General features: G+C 45.5%; 1 protein-coding gene across 1 annotated transcript; it reads left to right on the top strand.

Annotated features, from left to right (window-relative positions):
- The first annotated feature begins 3,824 nt into the window (after window positions 1-3,824).
- On the top strand, window positions 3,825-13,341 carry ripk4 (receptor-interacting serine-threonine kinase 4). The gene is made up of 8 exons (XM_037120208.1): window positions 3,825-4,127; window positions 6,708-6,999; window positions 7,889-8,037; window positions 8,401-8,450; window positions 9,962-10,120; window positions 10,384-10,499; window positions 11,177-11,417; window positions 11,540-13,341. The coding sequence occupies exons 1-8, from the start codon at window positions 3,946-3,948 to the stop codon at window positions 12,787-12,789; spliced, it is 2,439 nt and encodes an 812-aa protein (XP_036976103.1). The 5' UTR covers window positions 3,825-3,945; the 3' UTR covers window positions 12,790-13,341.
- Window positions 13,342-15,043: the final 1,702 nt, after the last annotated feature.

Below are 15,043 nucleotides of genomic sequence, written 5' to 3'. Positions count from 1 at the left end.
TGTGTCGTAGGCAACTGGACTTGAATCAGTTTCTAGAAACCATTTCACCTCTCATCCAAGAGGCTTCCTCAGTTCCAACTGACTTGAGGGGAGTTGCAGGCTTTTTAAGTGTGCCGGTGTGATCTTACAGAGTCGTTAAGGACACGTGTGAGCTCTGAGTTTCAGAGTCATTTCAGAGGCAGTAAAAAGCCTGCCAGCTCCTACTCTATTAGTGTCAGTATGGGTGACTGGGGCTTAAAGTGCGTTTATCTTTCCTTAAATCCTTAACCAACAGAAGCAACATATTGACAATAGACATGAGGAGTGACAACATTGTTTTATAAAAGCCAAACCATTGAAACTTTTCATATTCTCCATATCACTCCTTCATACTCTCCATATCTAGGACTACAGTTTAATATCGGATAGATCAAACACAGCTGCAGAGAAAGATAAAGTGACCCGGAACTGAACTCTGCAGAATAAAACACTGTCACCGCTGACAGATTTGGTGACATTTCCCCATTGCTTTATTATTTCAAATGTCAAAATAGCTTTGATTTTTTTTTTTTTTTTCATTTAGTCACCATGAATATACTGTATCTTTGAAGCTGAGTCTTATCACAGGCTGAATGCTTTAATATGACCCACCAGTAGGTGGCAGCAGTCTGCCAACATCTTGCACACATGGGGAAAAAATTAGTAATCATCTGGAATATTCCCCATTACAGAACACTTAGTATTTGTTTTCCTCCTGGGACAAATTCTCTCAATCGGTGAAAAAAATAACAGCGGGCATTCAAAACAAGTTTTTTTTTCAAGGTTTAGGACAAAGAGCTGTCGTTGTGAATTCCTCACAGTCACGTTTGGGGCATTCTTTTGATAACCCTGCGTGCCCACACACACGCCTCAAAGACTTTTCCGATGAAAGGGGTTAGTGGGAGGATGCAATTAAACTTTTGATGATGTGCCAGCACATACCTGAGCTGCCACCAACGGACATGCTGTCACAAGCTGACATTTACTGTGCAGCTTTCTAATATCTTAAGATAGCGCTCGTGGTTTGTGTTGTTCCTATAGGTGTCGTGACACAGGTACTGGTGGCGCAATTGACTATTTGCAGCAAAGATTTGAGTCAAGACCAAAGGAGCCAGTCTCTCGCAGTGGGAAGAAGTGGACAATCCTGATTTGCTTTCTTGTTTTTAACCCTGAGCACAACAACAGACTAAAAGAGCTGATTTCATTAACACGTCAATAAAAGCTCCTCTCTCATTCTAATGACTGAGAGGTGTTGTGACGCCCGAGAGAACACATTTACACTTTGGACGAGGGGCGGACTAACGCCTCAGAAGGCTCCAGTTCACACCGCCCACCAACTTTTGGCCTCTATCTGCTGTTCATGTTCATGCCTCCGAGCAGCTCGCGGGGGGGGAACAGACACACTGATCCGTGCGGCAGTGACAAGATCCAGCAGCCTGAAATGTAGCTTGGATCCTCGCTGAACAACGACATCTGCTTTTCGTCCCGACGGCCTCCCTGATGACATATTCCCACTCAGTCTTAATAGCTCGTCCTTCCAGTTTGCAAATGTAATCTTGAGCAATGGGTGGAGTAGGGTGACAACATGACATCATGTTTTAATGCCGGTAGAGGTAAACAGAGGTTGTTTTTTTTTTTTTTTTATCAGACAGCAAACAACATTACAGAATAAACAACTCCTGTTTGTGGGGAGGCGTTACATTGCATTTTTATACTCTGTTGTGCCTGATTAATTAACACAGGGCGAGAGGAGCTGATGCGCCAGAGCATCCGCAACAATTTGCGTGTCGATGTATCTAATATAGCTTTCTGGTCTCAATTTGGGAATTTTCGGTGCGACCGGCTCAGGTTAGGGTTAGGGTTCTGATTCTCTCTCAGGAGGAGAGAGTCAGGTGCAGAGCAAGGCCTCCTGGAGGAATGAAAGCCTGTAATCATATTGGACTGATCTGGAGCCGTTTACCGCCAGAGGAGGAGAGCGAACAGATTACCTCTTAACATTCCAGTGGATTTATCCTCACATCTGTTTATCAACCTGACTGCAGCAGCAAACACATGGAGGTGACCTCCATTGTCGGGTGTTTATGCTCTGTACTGTTGATCGCTGACTGGAGGGGGGAAATGTACTGTACTACATGATCAAAACTTTACAGAAGGGAGAGGGGGAAAAAGAAGAAAGGGGCCCAGGATCTCTGGTGTGTGCTGATTTTAGTGAGGGGTTGACCTGAATTCAAACACACATACACACACACACACACACACCCTCGATGCCTGCTTACTAACAGAGAATGTACAATGTACAAAGTAATCTGGCTGTTTGGGGCGAAACAACACTTGACTGAGTAATGCTAATTAGCGCTGATGAGCCTGCATTCAAACTTGCCCCACCGGTGGTGAATACACCATTAAATAACCACCACTGCTGATGAAAATCTATTCAACATGACTCAGGCACAAAAGGCAAGGTTATGTATTAAAGTTTAATTCACGTTACTTTTTCTCACTCTCTGACCCTCTACTGTAAGTTATAGCGACGTTTGACAAAAGGGAAAGCGCCATTACCTTGAGTTAGGCAGCTAACATTGCTAATGCTGGCTAACACTGCTAAGGCTAGCTAACACTAGATGATGCTAACATTGTTAATGCTAGCTAAAGGCAAAGTTACTGACACTAACATGGCTAATGCTGGCTAACACTGCTAAGGCTAGCTAACACTAGATAACGCTAACACTGTTAATTCTAGCTAAAGCTTACGTTACTGACATTAACATTGCTAATGCTAGCTGGCTATTGTTTAACAATATATATTTTTTTAAAAATAGTCCCTAAGACTAAGATTTCTGGTTCAGCGGTCTTGTTTTTTGGGGTGCCAAAACCACTTTGCGGCCTTGATAATGATCTGTAGTGAGGGCCTGTATGCGTTACAGGTATGAGGACCTACATTTAAGGTACATTTCAATCTGATGTCACGTACGTTTAACGAATACTGTTCTATGATTTGTGTGTATGAAGTATTTCTATGTGTTCTTTTTTCACTGCATTTACAGCCTATAAAACAGTAATTTGAGATCGGGTTGGTTCATCCCCCGCTGCATGCTTGTTTTATGACGAGTGAGAAATGAATCATTTACAGTCTGCTACCAGGGGACGTGGGCTCGAGACGGTTTGAGTGTAGAAGTGTCCCTGAGCATGACACTTTGTCCCATATCGGCTTCATGGCTTTCCTGTTTCTGACCCCGAACTACAATTGAATAACTGACAAAGATTTTTCGCCCCCCTGTTCATGGCAGAAACACACACACACACACACACACAGTTCTGTCACCGGTGAATTCCGTGTCATGACGATCCGCAGCTATGAGAGAACACGATGACCCCTCTGCTGGGTGAGTTTGTGCTGAGAAGATGAGTCCACACATTCCCAAACCCTCTGGTCAATATCACATAACCCGCCCATTGTAAGGACGCCTTCCCTCTTCTTACCTCGGGCGGCTTGAGTTGGATAATGGCTACAGTGCGACAAAGGGGTGTTTATGAAATAACACATCCCTGGGTTCATGGACTCCGGCTCATGGCAGAGATTATTCTCCCCTTTTCATGGCAGAAACATGAGGAAGCTCGAGGCTTCGGGGCATCTGGAAAACAACTGTCTAGGGACCTTGTGGCGGCGTGGTGCCTGGTGGCCTGTCTTGAATTTTTCCACCACTTTCCTGTATGTGTGTTTCAAAACCAGGAAGTGATGTCACGGCAGCAGGCCCAACCCCTCCTTTTACCTGAGGAGGAGGAGGGGCCTCGCTGAGCTTGACAAGGGGAAAAACAAGGAAGAGCTCACAAGCGGGCAGGTCGGTGTGTGTGTTCACTTGCCCTGATTGTGCCTTGGAGACGAACAAAAAAGGAATTTACCCAGCTGGTGGGTTTACTGACACGGACATGGACGTCCCTGACTCTCCACATGGGAATATGGGGCTGTTAAGGACCTTTGATTGCTCTGAGTTTGGCAGCTGGGAGAAAATAGGCTCCGGTGGATTTGGGCAAGTATACAAAGTCCGGCATGTACAGTGGAAAACATGGCTGGCTATCAAGTGCCCTCCCTGCCTTCATGTGGATGACAAGTAAGTTCCAGCTGTCAAGCCAGATGTTTTGTCTTTGAACCTGTGTGTACGTAAAAAAGACATTTTAACAGTGTAAAAAGAAGTTTGGCCGAACATTTGGACACTTCCTCTTTACTTCTGTATTTACTCCTCCTTATTTATTATTTGATGAGCAGTTTTTCACCAGATAGTAGACAGCCAGAGGCTTTGATTATGATTGTGCTGGTTTTAAAAAAAAAAAAAAAAAAAAAAAGTAATTCAGTTCTTCAGACTTTTTGAACGTTGAACAACAGGAGCTGTGTGTGACTCACTTGCTGCCAGTCTGGGCACATGGAGCAGCTGAAGAGCTGCCTGAGCAGCAGACAGGGGGCCACGTTTAGATAGTCAGACACTGTTAAGCCGTGTTTCAAGGAGTATTGACTTGTTGATTCATCCCCAGGGGTAAAGGCATAGGCCCACATCGCTCAGGGTCATATCTGCTCGCTCACTCCAGCCAGACCTGAACATGAAGGGTTCACTTCTGATCTCTGTAATCAACAGAGAAGTATTCATGTAATGGCCCTCAGGGTACCTCCCTGAGGTCGTTTACATGAATGTACGTGTCAATAAGGGCAGCAGGTCTTCTCCCGCAGGCGCTACTAGAGACCTTTCATTCTGTTGCAATTTGCATAACCATGAATCTCATCTTTGCTCTGCATGGATCCCTTAAAAAAAGCTTTAAAAAAAAAATGAAAGAAAATGTTTGTGTGAGAGAAAAAGATTGTGTGTGCATGTGTGTGTGGCTCAGCTGTCCTACTGTGTGTGTGACCAGTGTCATGTTCTGTGTGAGTCGACCCCCTCGCTGGCACAACAACCTGCATTGCAATGGAACTTTCCATTCCTCTCAACTTTGAACCCGCACAAACACAAATATTCCCTCACAAGAACCTTTCAAACCTTTTGAATTGTAGACAAATGTGTCTGACTGACTGGTATGTGACACTAAGTCAGTGAGATGCACCTGTCCTTTCTAAATGATGTGTTCACTGAGATTGCGCTCCAGACACGGATATCTACATCCGAGTGAACACTGCCTCAATTGATCTCTCAGCTGATTCTTCCGTCTGTTTCCTTTTGTTTTTTGATGGTCCGATATCAGATCGCGATCTCTCATCTGGTCAGCGTCACCAAAACATTTAAAACAGATAACTAGCATGAAAGGAAGTGCCTATTTCAGCATTGCAAAAAAAAAAAAGAAAAGAGGACTGACATCCTCTCAGAACCTGCGGTGCAACTTAAAGCTTCCGCTGAACCTGAACCGAAGATGTTATCATCTGCAAACAACTGCAGAGTACATAAACAGTCATTGGACGGCGGCCTTCGTTGACCCATGCATAACATTCAGCAGCTCAAAGACTCAAAGCCACCTTTGTCTGCCGGGGTTGCGGGCTGCTGCTGTGTGGCACTGACAATAAAAGGAGCTGCAAAACCGGTCTTACCGGGCCTCTGTTAAAGCAGAGACATTGTTTGGTCCTGAGGAGCTGCTGAAGAGCACTTTGGATTAGATGAAGGATTTAGCAAACAAGTGCTCGCCCATTCTCCCGTATCGTGTTTGACTATACCTGCCTGGCACATTCGGGGTCCCGGCCTCCCCTCACTTGTACTGACAATAAAAGGAGAATTATAGGCAGGCTGCCCCCTATAGAACACAACTCTTTTAGTAACTTGATACGCTTGGTACATAAAAGACTCTGAGGAGGTGTAGGAGTCTCTCCTGTGCATCTAATTTCATTTCATTAATGGTGGTGGGGGGGGGAAAACAACAAAAAAAAAAAACGAATCCCCAGTCCAGCTCACCCAGTTCTGATTTGAAGCACATTCCAATAAATACAGCCATTAGTGACTTATCTTTCTCCCCGTCTGTCCTCATTAAGACTTTGCTGTTTTAAATCAACCTCTGCTGGAGATACGGGCGCCGAGGTCACGACTGACCTGCACAGTCGGGTTTGAGGTATGTCAGCAGAGCCGGTGGACTGATAAAGGGAGCTGGGCGAAGGGTTGAGCAACAGAGAACAAGAGCTCTGTTTAATGCTCTCCTGATGCATTCCAGGCCGGTCTGGAATTCCCTCAAGGCCTTAAAAAAAAAAAAAAAAAAAAGTGCCTCTGGACAGTCGAGTTCACAATCCATGTGCTTGAGATGAAAGCTGGTGAATTAATTGCAGAAGTCTGCAGAGGTCACGCTGTCACAGCCCGTAAGGTTAAGGCTAGAACGCATTTTTGCATAGCTGGGTGCTCGGTGAGGGTGATGCGTAACGTGCCGGAATTTGGGTGAGGACAAAAGTTATGTGAAGTATTAAGTTGAGCAAAGCATGACCTCAGAGTCATTAGGTTAATGTTTGATGAGATGATGGATTTGGTATAAATCTGCGAGGCCGTGGAGGGGATTGGTTGAAAATAAGCTGAGCTACATACCCTGAAATGTTTCGCCTCGCTTCAGCCGCAGCTTGATGGCGCTTCATGAAATTGCTGAGTCACTCCAAGAGGAGCCCATGCGACGAACCACAGACTTTGTGTAACATTAAAAAAAAAATGACGTAACCAATCAATGCGTTTAAATCGCAGGGAGCGCTTGGAGCTGCTCGAGGAGGCCAAGAAGATGGAGGCGGCCAAGTTCCGCTACATCCTGCCTGTGTACGGGATCTGTGAGGACCCCCAGGGCCTCGTCATGGAGTACATGGAGACCGGCTCCCTGGAGACCCTGCTGGCCACCGAGCCGTTGCCCTGGGAGCTCCGCTTCCGCATCATCCACGAGACCGCGGTGGGGATGAACTTCCTGCACTGTATGAGCCCACCGCTGCTGCACCTGGACCTGAAGCCGGCCAACATCCTGCTGGATGCTCACTATCACGTCAAGGTACAGAGCTCATCACAAAAAAAAAAAAAAAAAAAAAGACACAGGACGTGATCCAAATCATTTCTGTTGTAATGTTAATGTTCAGAATAGGTAAAACTTTAAATATATGCAGTTTTAGTCTGCGGGGAAAATGGCTTCAGAATTACTGAGAAAACTCATCAGAGCAGCTGCAACCTGAGGTTTTTCTACAGCAGCAGCTATATGTATTAAACCCCCCCCCCCCCTTTTTTTAAAAAAAAAAAAAAGGGGTTGGGGAAAAGTAATAATTATCTGAAAGAAATAACACAAAGCTTTTATGTGTGAAGTACAGATGAATGGTTTTGGTGCTGCGAAACTGATTTGACAGCCGTAGTTGTTTTCAGAGCTGATTTTAAAGTCACAGTTGGCGTTTTTTAGAAGGAATTTCAGCTGTGGGCTGGTTCGCTATGCCCTTTCATCCATTTTTAAATGACAGCCCTGCACACGCTCTGGGCAAATAGGTGTCTGTCAGCCTCTGTCGAACCTCCGAGCAGCTCAACTGCACTGAGAGCAATGGGTGGGAATCTTCAATACTTGGGTTTAATACCTGGATGTAAACACCTCACCCGGGCCTGTCCAGACAGGATTAATTCAGCTCCTGTTAAATCTCCCTCTGTCAGTGTGTGCGTGTGTGTGCGTGTGTGTGGGTGTGCGCTCCTCGACACAAACGTGAAGGGCCTCTCCTCTCCTACAGGCTGGGACATGGCCGCGTTGCCCTCATCATACCACTGAGTGCACATAATAAGAGCTTAGCAGCCTGTCACACTCAGCGGGCAAAGTTAGTCATCAGTGTCATGGTTCTTCATGAGAAGAGAAAGCAGTAGGGTTTTCAATCTCTTTGAGGGTCTTATCTGATCTCTCTCCACCGCAGATATCTGATTTTGGCCTGGCCAGGTGGAACGGCCTGTCACGGGCCGACGACATCAGCAGAGACGGCTTCTGCGGCACCATCGCCTACCTGCCGCCTGAGAGCATCATTGAAAAGGACAGAGTGTCGGACACCAAGCATGATGTATACAGGTTGGACTCTTTTTTTTCGTGTGAATGTCGGGCTTTGTGTTGGGATAGGTGGTGCTGCCCGTCTGCCTTTCCTCTACTTATTTACATTCGGCGAATCTCTGACTCATAATTCTCCGTAATTAATCCCATGTGGGAGATGGGTTTGGTAGCACACGAGTTACATCATGTAGCGTGTCAACAAAGTGTCCGTCAAAATGGCTGACAGTATATCCAGGCTCAAACCGCCGTTCTGGTTCACGCAGTTAAGAGTGTTTCGCGGAACACATCACGTGCTTAAAATAGAAAACATTCCAGTTTGTTGGAAGTGTCTTCTGATCATCATCCTGTGCTGATCCTTTCGATTTCATTTCGCCTCCTTTCCAGTTTCTCCATCGTCATCTGGGGGATTCTCACACAGAAGAAGCCTTACCAAGGTGAGACTATGATTGATGCGTCAACCCGGGGGAGGATTTCCTCCAAAGCTGGTGGGAAGGCTTTGTTTTGTTTTGTTTTTACTAAAGCCATTCCTGCTGTGGAATTTCAGGGAAAAGTCAGGGATGCCAAAAGCAAAAAGAAACATGGCAAATCACATTTGTGGTTTTCATTCCCAAACCTAACCAGCCAAGCTGTAACAGGCACCTGGGTGCTTTAAGCTAAATGCTGACACCATTCTGCTAACAAGTCAATTAACCTCTGTCAACGTCACAATGCTAAGATGGTGAGATTTAGTGGGTGTGATGTTTACCGTGGTTGCCATGATGGGTCAGTATTTCCTAATTGGCACTTAACACAAAGTACTCGCAGACTGATGGGAACGTTATTAGTTCTGCAGGTATTTGGTAACAAACAATGTATTGGACAAGATACAATTTTGACTTGATGATGATTGCACTACACAAGTTTTTTTTTTTTTCTGACTATCAATCGCAACAATAACAAAAGATGGAGTGCGATGACGTTTTGAAGTAGCGTGGGATCATGGGAGTTGTTGTCCTCATTGTTATTGAAAACAAGCAGCACGGAGATGAATAAAAGTTAGAATTACGAGATTGTTTCACGTACATTCTACTTACTGAATCCAATACATGACTTCATATCTGAAAAATGTTTGGGTCATCATAAACATTTACTTTTATCCCTCTTAAATTTTCCTGGCAGGGTTAGGCTCACATTGTTTCCAATAAATGCCTAGAGGTCACACCTTTTAAGGTGTGTGTGTGCGCGCGCGTGTGTGTGTGCGTGCGTGCCTGCATGTGTGTGTGTATGTGTGTGTGTGTGTATACAGGTGCTGTACTGTATTTGTTTACTCGCTGGATTCCAGAGCAGGCACTGGACAGGGCCAGACTAGAAAGTAGACTGTGTATTTTCCCAGGCATATCAGATAGCACTTCACTTCAAGGAATCTGGCTCCTTTTTAAAGGCCAGTTGGGTTTCCAGGTTGGCACCGGCACCGCCTATGTTGATCCAGACATAATTAAAAAGCGAGAAATAGCCCGGTTACCATCCCTTCCCGTCTTCCTCCTCCACCTGCGGAGGGTATTAAGGCTACAATGGGAGGTGAAGTACCTGTGATTAAGGCCTCTACCTGTTTGTGTTGAATCATTGACTGGGCTGATCCCACAGTCAGATAGACGGAGGCCAGACCAGGAGCTGCTTATCCATTTGGCTCCCATGGGAAACAACAGCATGCTCACCTTATCTGAGCACACAGGGAGGTGGTGGTAAACTGCGCATGACTATCTATATAGCCTCTGGTGCCTACCAGCACCTTAAATGATGTTGTTATACACTGGAGCATGTAACATGTCTTCACACTACATGTCCTCATCAGGAAAAAAAAAAGGCTTCAGATTAGATTCACGTGCCCCACAAATATGAAAAACTTTGACATTGTGTTTTATTCATGTATTTTTTTGTGTGACCTTTATGATTGTCTTACCTCTAGGAGAGAATAACATCCTTCAGATCATGGTGAAGGTGGTAAAGGGGGTCCGTCCGGATCTGGGTGCTGTGCCACGCTGTCGACCTTCAGCCTGTTCAGGGTTCCTGAGCCTCATGCAGCGCTGCTGGACCACAAAACCCAATGCCAGACCCAGCTTCCAGGGTAAATTGTGCCTCTCTATTACAAAAAAAAACAAACAAACAAATGTTAACCTTGTTTATCATGGCAACAGGAAGTAAATCAGTATCAAACTGATCCTGGTCCTTCAGCTGGACACAGGATAACCCTTAGAATCTAAGTGCAGTGGTTTCTTAAATTGAGGTTTTTGTCTCCTGCTTTTAGTGCTGCTTTTCTTTCCTTTCTTCTCCCCTAATCCCAACCCTGGTATTACTGAAACCTGACCTAGAGCTGTTTTTTTTTAACAGAAATCACATCTGAAGCTGAGGAGCTTTGCTCTAAACCTCAAGAGGAGCCCAAAACACCAACCTTATCAACATCAGAGCCAGAGCCCACCTCCCCTAACACACTCACTAGTGACCAGGTACGACTGTTTTTGAATCTAAAAGCCCTGTGATTCTCCCATTTTGAGCTTCTTTAAACTTTGAAATGATTTTGGAAGATTTCCTAACAGTGGATCATATGAGCCTCCGTAAAAGTGATTAAAAAAAAATGATTTAGATTTTGAACCAACAGTGGCTGTGTTGTGTTACGTGAATCCCTTTCTTCACTACAGCTTTTAAACTGACTCTATATATTTTCCATTAATGTGTAACCACACTTCCAGACAATGACGGGCTTATCTCCCAAGTGCTCCAGACACGATTATGACTTTTAATGTCATAAGTTGTCTGAGTGTTTGAACAGTTGCATCAGAAATAGGAATGTTGACTGATGGGATAGTTTAACCTGTGTGTCATTTCCGTGCTCTTGTGTACGTGACTGGAGACAAACATCCTGTTCATGAGAGGTGACAGCTGTTGCCAAATGATATCTGTCCGTAGGGTCAGGCCATTTTTGGACTTCCATCTGTTTTCAAGCGATTTTGACACGATCAAACTCAAGTTCAGCAAATTATCACAGTAACGACAATGGGCATTGTGCTGTGAGGGGCTTTGGATAAGAGCAGCAGCTACATACCTGGGCATATATGTAATGGAATGTTCAGATTGCCAAAGACCAGCTTGTCCAAATATGCTTATCTGGATTGTTGCCCTCCAGGTCAAAGACAACAAGCCGGTGCGTCCAAAGTCAGCCATGTTGCCGGAAAAAGATTACAGCCTGTCGGAGCTGCTGAGTCAGGTGGATTCTGGGATCTCCAGGAGCTTTGACCGAGTGAAGGAGGATAGCTGTCACAGCAAAGAGAGCACTTGCAAGAGACTGTCCGGCATCTCCTCTGCAGATTCAGCCTTCTCCTCCCAAGACTCCATCACACTTTCTTTTGAGAAAGAAAGCACGTGTGGTAAGAGCTGATTAAAGACCTGCAAATGGGACCATTATTCATGTTAACCTAGATGTACTGCATATTTTATGTTTACTCAAGACTTCTGCCTTAAACTGATCCCTTGCTTCCTTCCTGCCCAGACTCTGCTGAGGTACAGAGACGGAAGCTGTGTGAGGCCATCAGGACCAAAGACACTGCCAAGTTGATGAAGATCCTCCAGCCTCAGGATGTAGATCTGCTCCTCGATGGTGGGGACAGTCTGCTCCACCACGCCATCACCTTGGCCAACGAAGAGGCCGTCAAGTTCCTCCTCCTGAACAACGCCAATCCCAACCTTGCAAATGGCCGTGGCTCCACGCCCCTGCACCTGGCCACGGAGAGGCACCTGAAGCCCCTGGTTGAACTTCTGCTCGGTCGGCGCAGCACCAACGTCAACGCCAAGGATGAAGACCAATACACGGCTCTGCACTGGGCGGCCCAGAACGGGGATGAGGCCATCACGCGCCTGCTGCTGGACCGAGGGGCAGCGATAAATGAGACCGATGGCCAGGGACGCACGCCAGCTCATGTGGCGTGCCAGCACGGCCAGGAGAACGTAATCCGTGTGCTGCTGAGCCGTGGCGCTGATGTTCATATCAAGGGCAAGGACCACTGGACGGCGCTCCACTTGGCTGCCTGGCAAGGGCATCTGGGAATCGTCAAACTGCTGGTCAAACAGGCCGGCGCCGACGTGGACGGGCAGACGACGGATGGCCGCACACCACTGCATCTGGCATCTCAGAGAGGCCAGTACAGGGTGGCACGGATCCTGATCGAACTCGGAGCAGATGTTCACACGACGTCTGCTGGGTCAAACACACCTCTGCATGTGGCAGCAGAGACGGGCCACACCAGCACCTCTCGCCTCTTGATCAAACACCAGGCGGATATCCATGCCCAGAACGCCAATGGACTCACTCCCCTCCACCTGGCCTCCCAGCGAGGTCACCTGGCCACCGTCAAGATGTTGATAGAAGAGGGGGCAGACCCCTACAGATCCAACCAGGCCCTACGCACCCCCTGCCACCTGGCAGCAGAGAATGGACACTGTGAAGTCCTGAAAGAGCTGCTCCTTCACTGTCCAGATGGCGGTGCCCTGTCAGACGAGCAGGGGCTCAGCCCGCTACACCTGGCGGTGCAAGGTGGATACTCAAACATCATCACTATGCTTCTGCCGAAGGACTGCCAGGACTTAGTCAGCGAGAGCTCAGTGCAGCCAGTAGCTGAGCAGCCTGCTCCACAGGAGGTTAAGACACTCCAGAGGAAGGTTGTCATTCTCAAACTGACAGAGCGCAACAACAAAGACTGTCCACAATCCAGTGGCTCACAGTGTGCCTCAGCACCCTGCTAATGAGAGCAAAGACACTGCCAACACTGTACAGAACTGTCTTTAACGTCATTTTAATGCTATAGTGGTGCCACAGAGCTGGGTGAGGGCGAGGGTCATTCCAAACTTCAGAAAGCTTTCTGGACTTAAAAAGCCCTTTCAGCACTGTAGGTATTTCTTGAAAGTTGTAAAAGCTTTGATGTAAATATGTACACTGTAAATAGAAAGTATAAATACTCTGTTGTGTTTTGAGTTTAAACTTTACTTTACTTTTTTACTTAACAAGCACATTTTTTTTTTTTTTTTTTTTTTTTTTTTTTTTACTTAACAAGCACATTTTGTGAGTCAGGCTTATGATTAGAGAACCCGTGATCTTTGGAGACCGTTCTCTATACTGTACTGCAGCTGGTATGCCTGTAAGTTATATTTAATAGAGCACAAAATTTAGCCACAAGCTTTAGCAGGTGAATGCTGTAGATCATCAGAGCCATTGCATTTATGAAAAATCGACCTTCAGTGTTCAGTACCTGTTACATATCAGTGCCGCATCATCCATTAAAACATTTTAAACCTTTACTTTTGTTTGACCTTGCTGCTTTTTTCGCATTTGCAACATGAACAATTATCTGAAAATGATCCAATTTCAAACCACTGGAGCAGAAGTCATAGAAATGTTGACCTACTGCAAGAAAGTAGAGGAAAAAATGTAAATGTTCATCTGTGTTAGTTTTGTAACATTACAGCCATGGTAACGAAACGCTAAGGCTTACATGAAACTTTGTAATCTACAAAATATTCAGAAAAGACTGAATGGGAGAAACTTTCTCAAAAGTGTATTCACTGCACTTTTCAGCCTTCCTCTTGAGACCTATTGCAGAGCCTCTTTCCTGAAAAGGTACAAACGTGCTCATTTTAAATTCTGATTTTAATTCCAAACTCTTTGTTGGCATCAAGACATTTAAAAAGAAATATGAGCCATGGCTAGAATCTTTATTGAAAACGTTCAAAAATGAGATAATAGTATCAACAGAATGTGAAGGAACGGGAATGTTATTGAATCTATGTCAAAGAAGTCAGTGTAATTTTCTGTAGAGATATCAGCGGAGGTTAGCATGCTAACCAGCTAGCGATGACCTGTCCTATCTCATTATATGCATTTCACAAGCCTTCTGAGCTTTAAGTGTAATGAATAAACAACATAGAAATCACAAAATGTTAACAAAAGAAATATTCTACACCTATTTTTTTTTTTTTTTTACATCCATCCGCCTCTGCATGCCTCTACTGTCTTCTCTACAGAGTCACTGTAAATCACCTCTGTACTCTGTCCCCTGCATTAAGACTGGTATCCGTTGGTCTTGGAGGCTGCTGTACCTGGTTGACCTGTGAGCTCCGCTGCTAACCGAGCTAACCTATTTAGACAGCCAAAGAGTAGAGTGAACTCCAGTTAGCAATTATGCTGCCCCCAAAATTTTTGGATCTACCTCAGAAATTTTAATCCAGCACTAAAAATAAAGGCAATGGCTGAACCGAGGTTCTTATTATTTTAAAGTGAAAAACACTTTCATACAACACACCATGTTACTGCATGCTCTTTGGAGAAAGTGTCTTGTTTCGAAGTCTGTCAGCGTGTGTGTAGTGTGCGTTCTACCTGCACGTGTGCAGGAATTACCAGCCTCAGTGTCGGGCAGGATTGGCATGTCCGCATCTGCAGCATCAACCGAAGTGTTATTATTATGATGTCTCGGCTCCAGACCCCACAGAGCATGCTCAGGTTGGCACAGACCATGGGAACTGCCCCTGAGGGGGATCACATGCCGTAGGATGATAGATGAGTGAGAAGGGGCGATGATTTTCTCCTACCTGCAATCTCAGCCTGTTGGCTAATTCCTTAGACCACTTCAACTTTTCACCACCCACTAAAACCAACATGCCATCCCCGACGCCTCAAGGGCTCGGCTTTTTGTAACCGGAGAAGCTGAGTGCGGTTGGGCTGGTGCTTGTACTGTTTTTACAGCCTGTGTTTGCAGAGAGCAGAAAATGACTGGTGAAATGAGTATAATGTGTTTTGTGTATACTCTTTCCTGCCTGTTGCCTGGTGATGTGTCTCAGCTCGAGCTACGGGGAATATAAAGGTTGTATTGTAGCCCAATCTCTATCTCCTGTCAAGGCTGCCACTGTATTTGATAGACTGGTAGGTTAGGTTTGTGTTTGTGTTTTTCATCTTCGACTACAGTTGTCTTTTCTATAAAACTGCAACACGCCAGGTACCTCATTC

Source organism: Acanthopagrus latus, chromosome 13 (genome assembly GCF_904848185.1).
Source record: "Acanthopagrus latus isolate v.2019 chromosome 13, fAcaLat1.1, whole genome shotgun sequence".
Classification (NCBI taxonomy): Eukaryota; Metazoa; Chordata; class Actinopteri; order Spariformes; family Sparidae; genus Acanthopagrus; species Acanthopagrus latus.
This window is presented reverse-complemented; position numbering and strand designations above follow the sequence as displayed.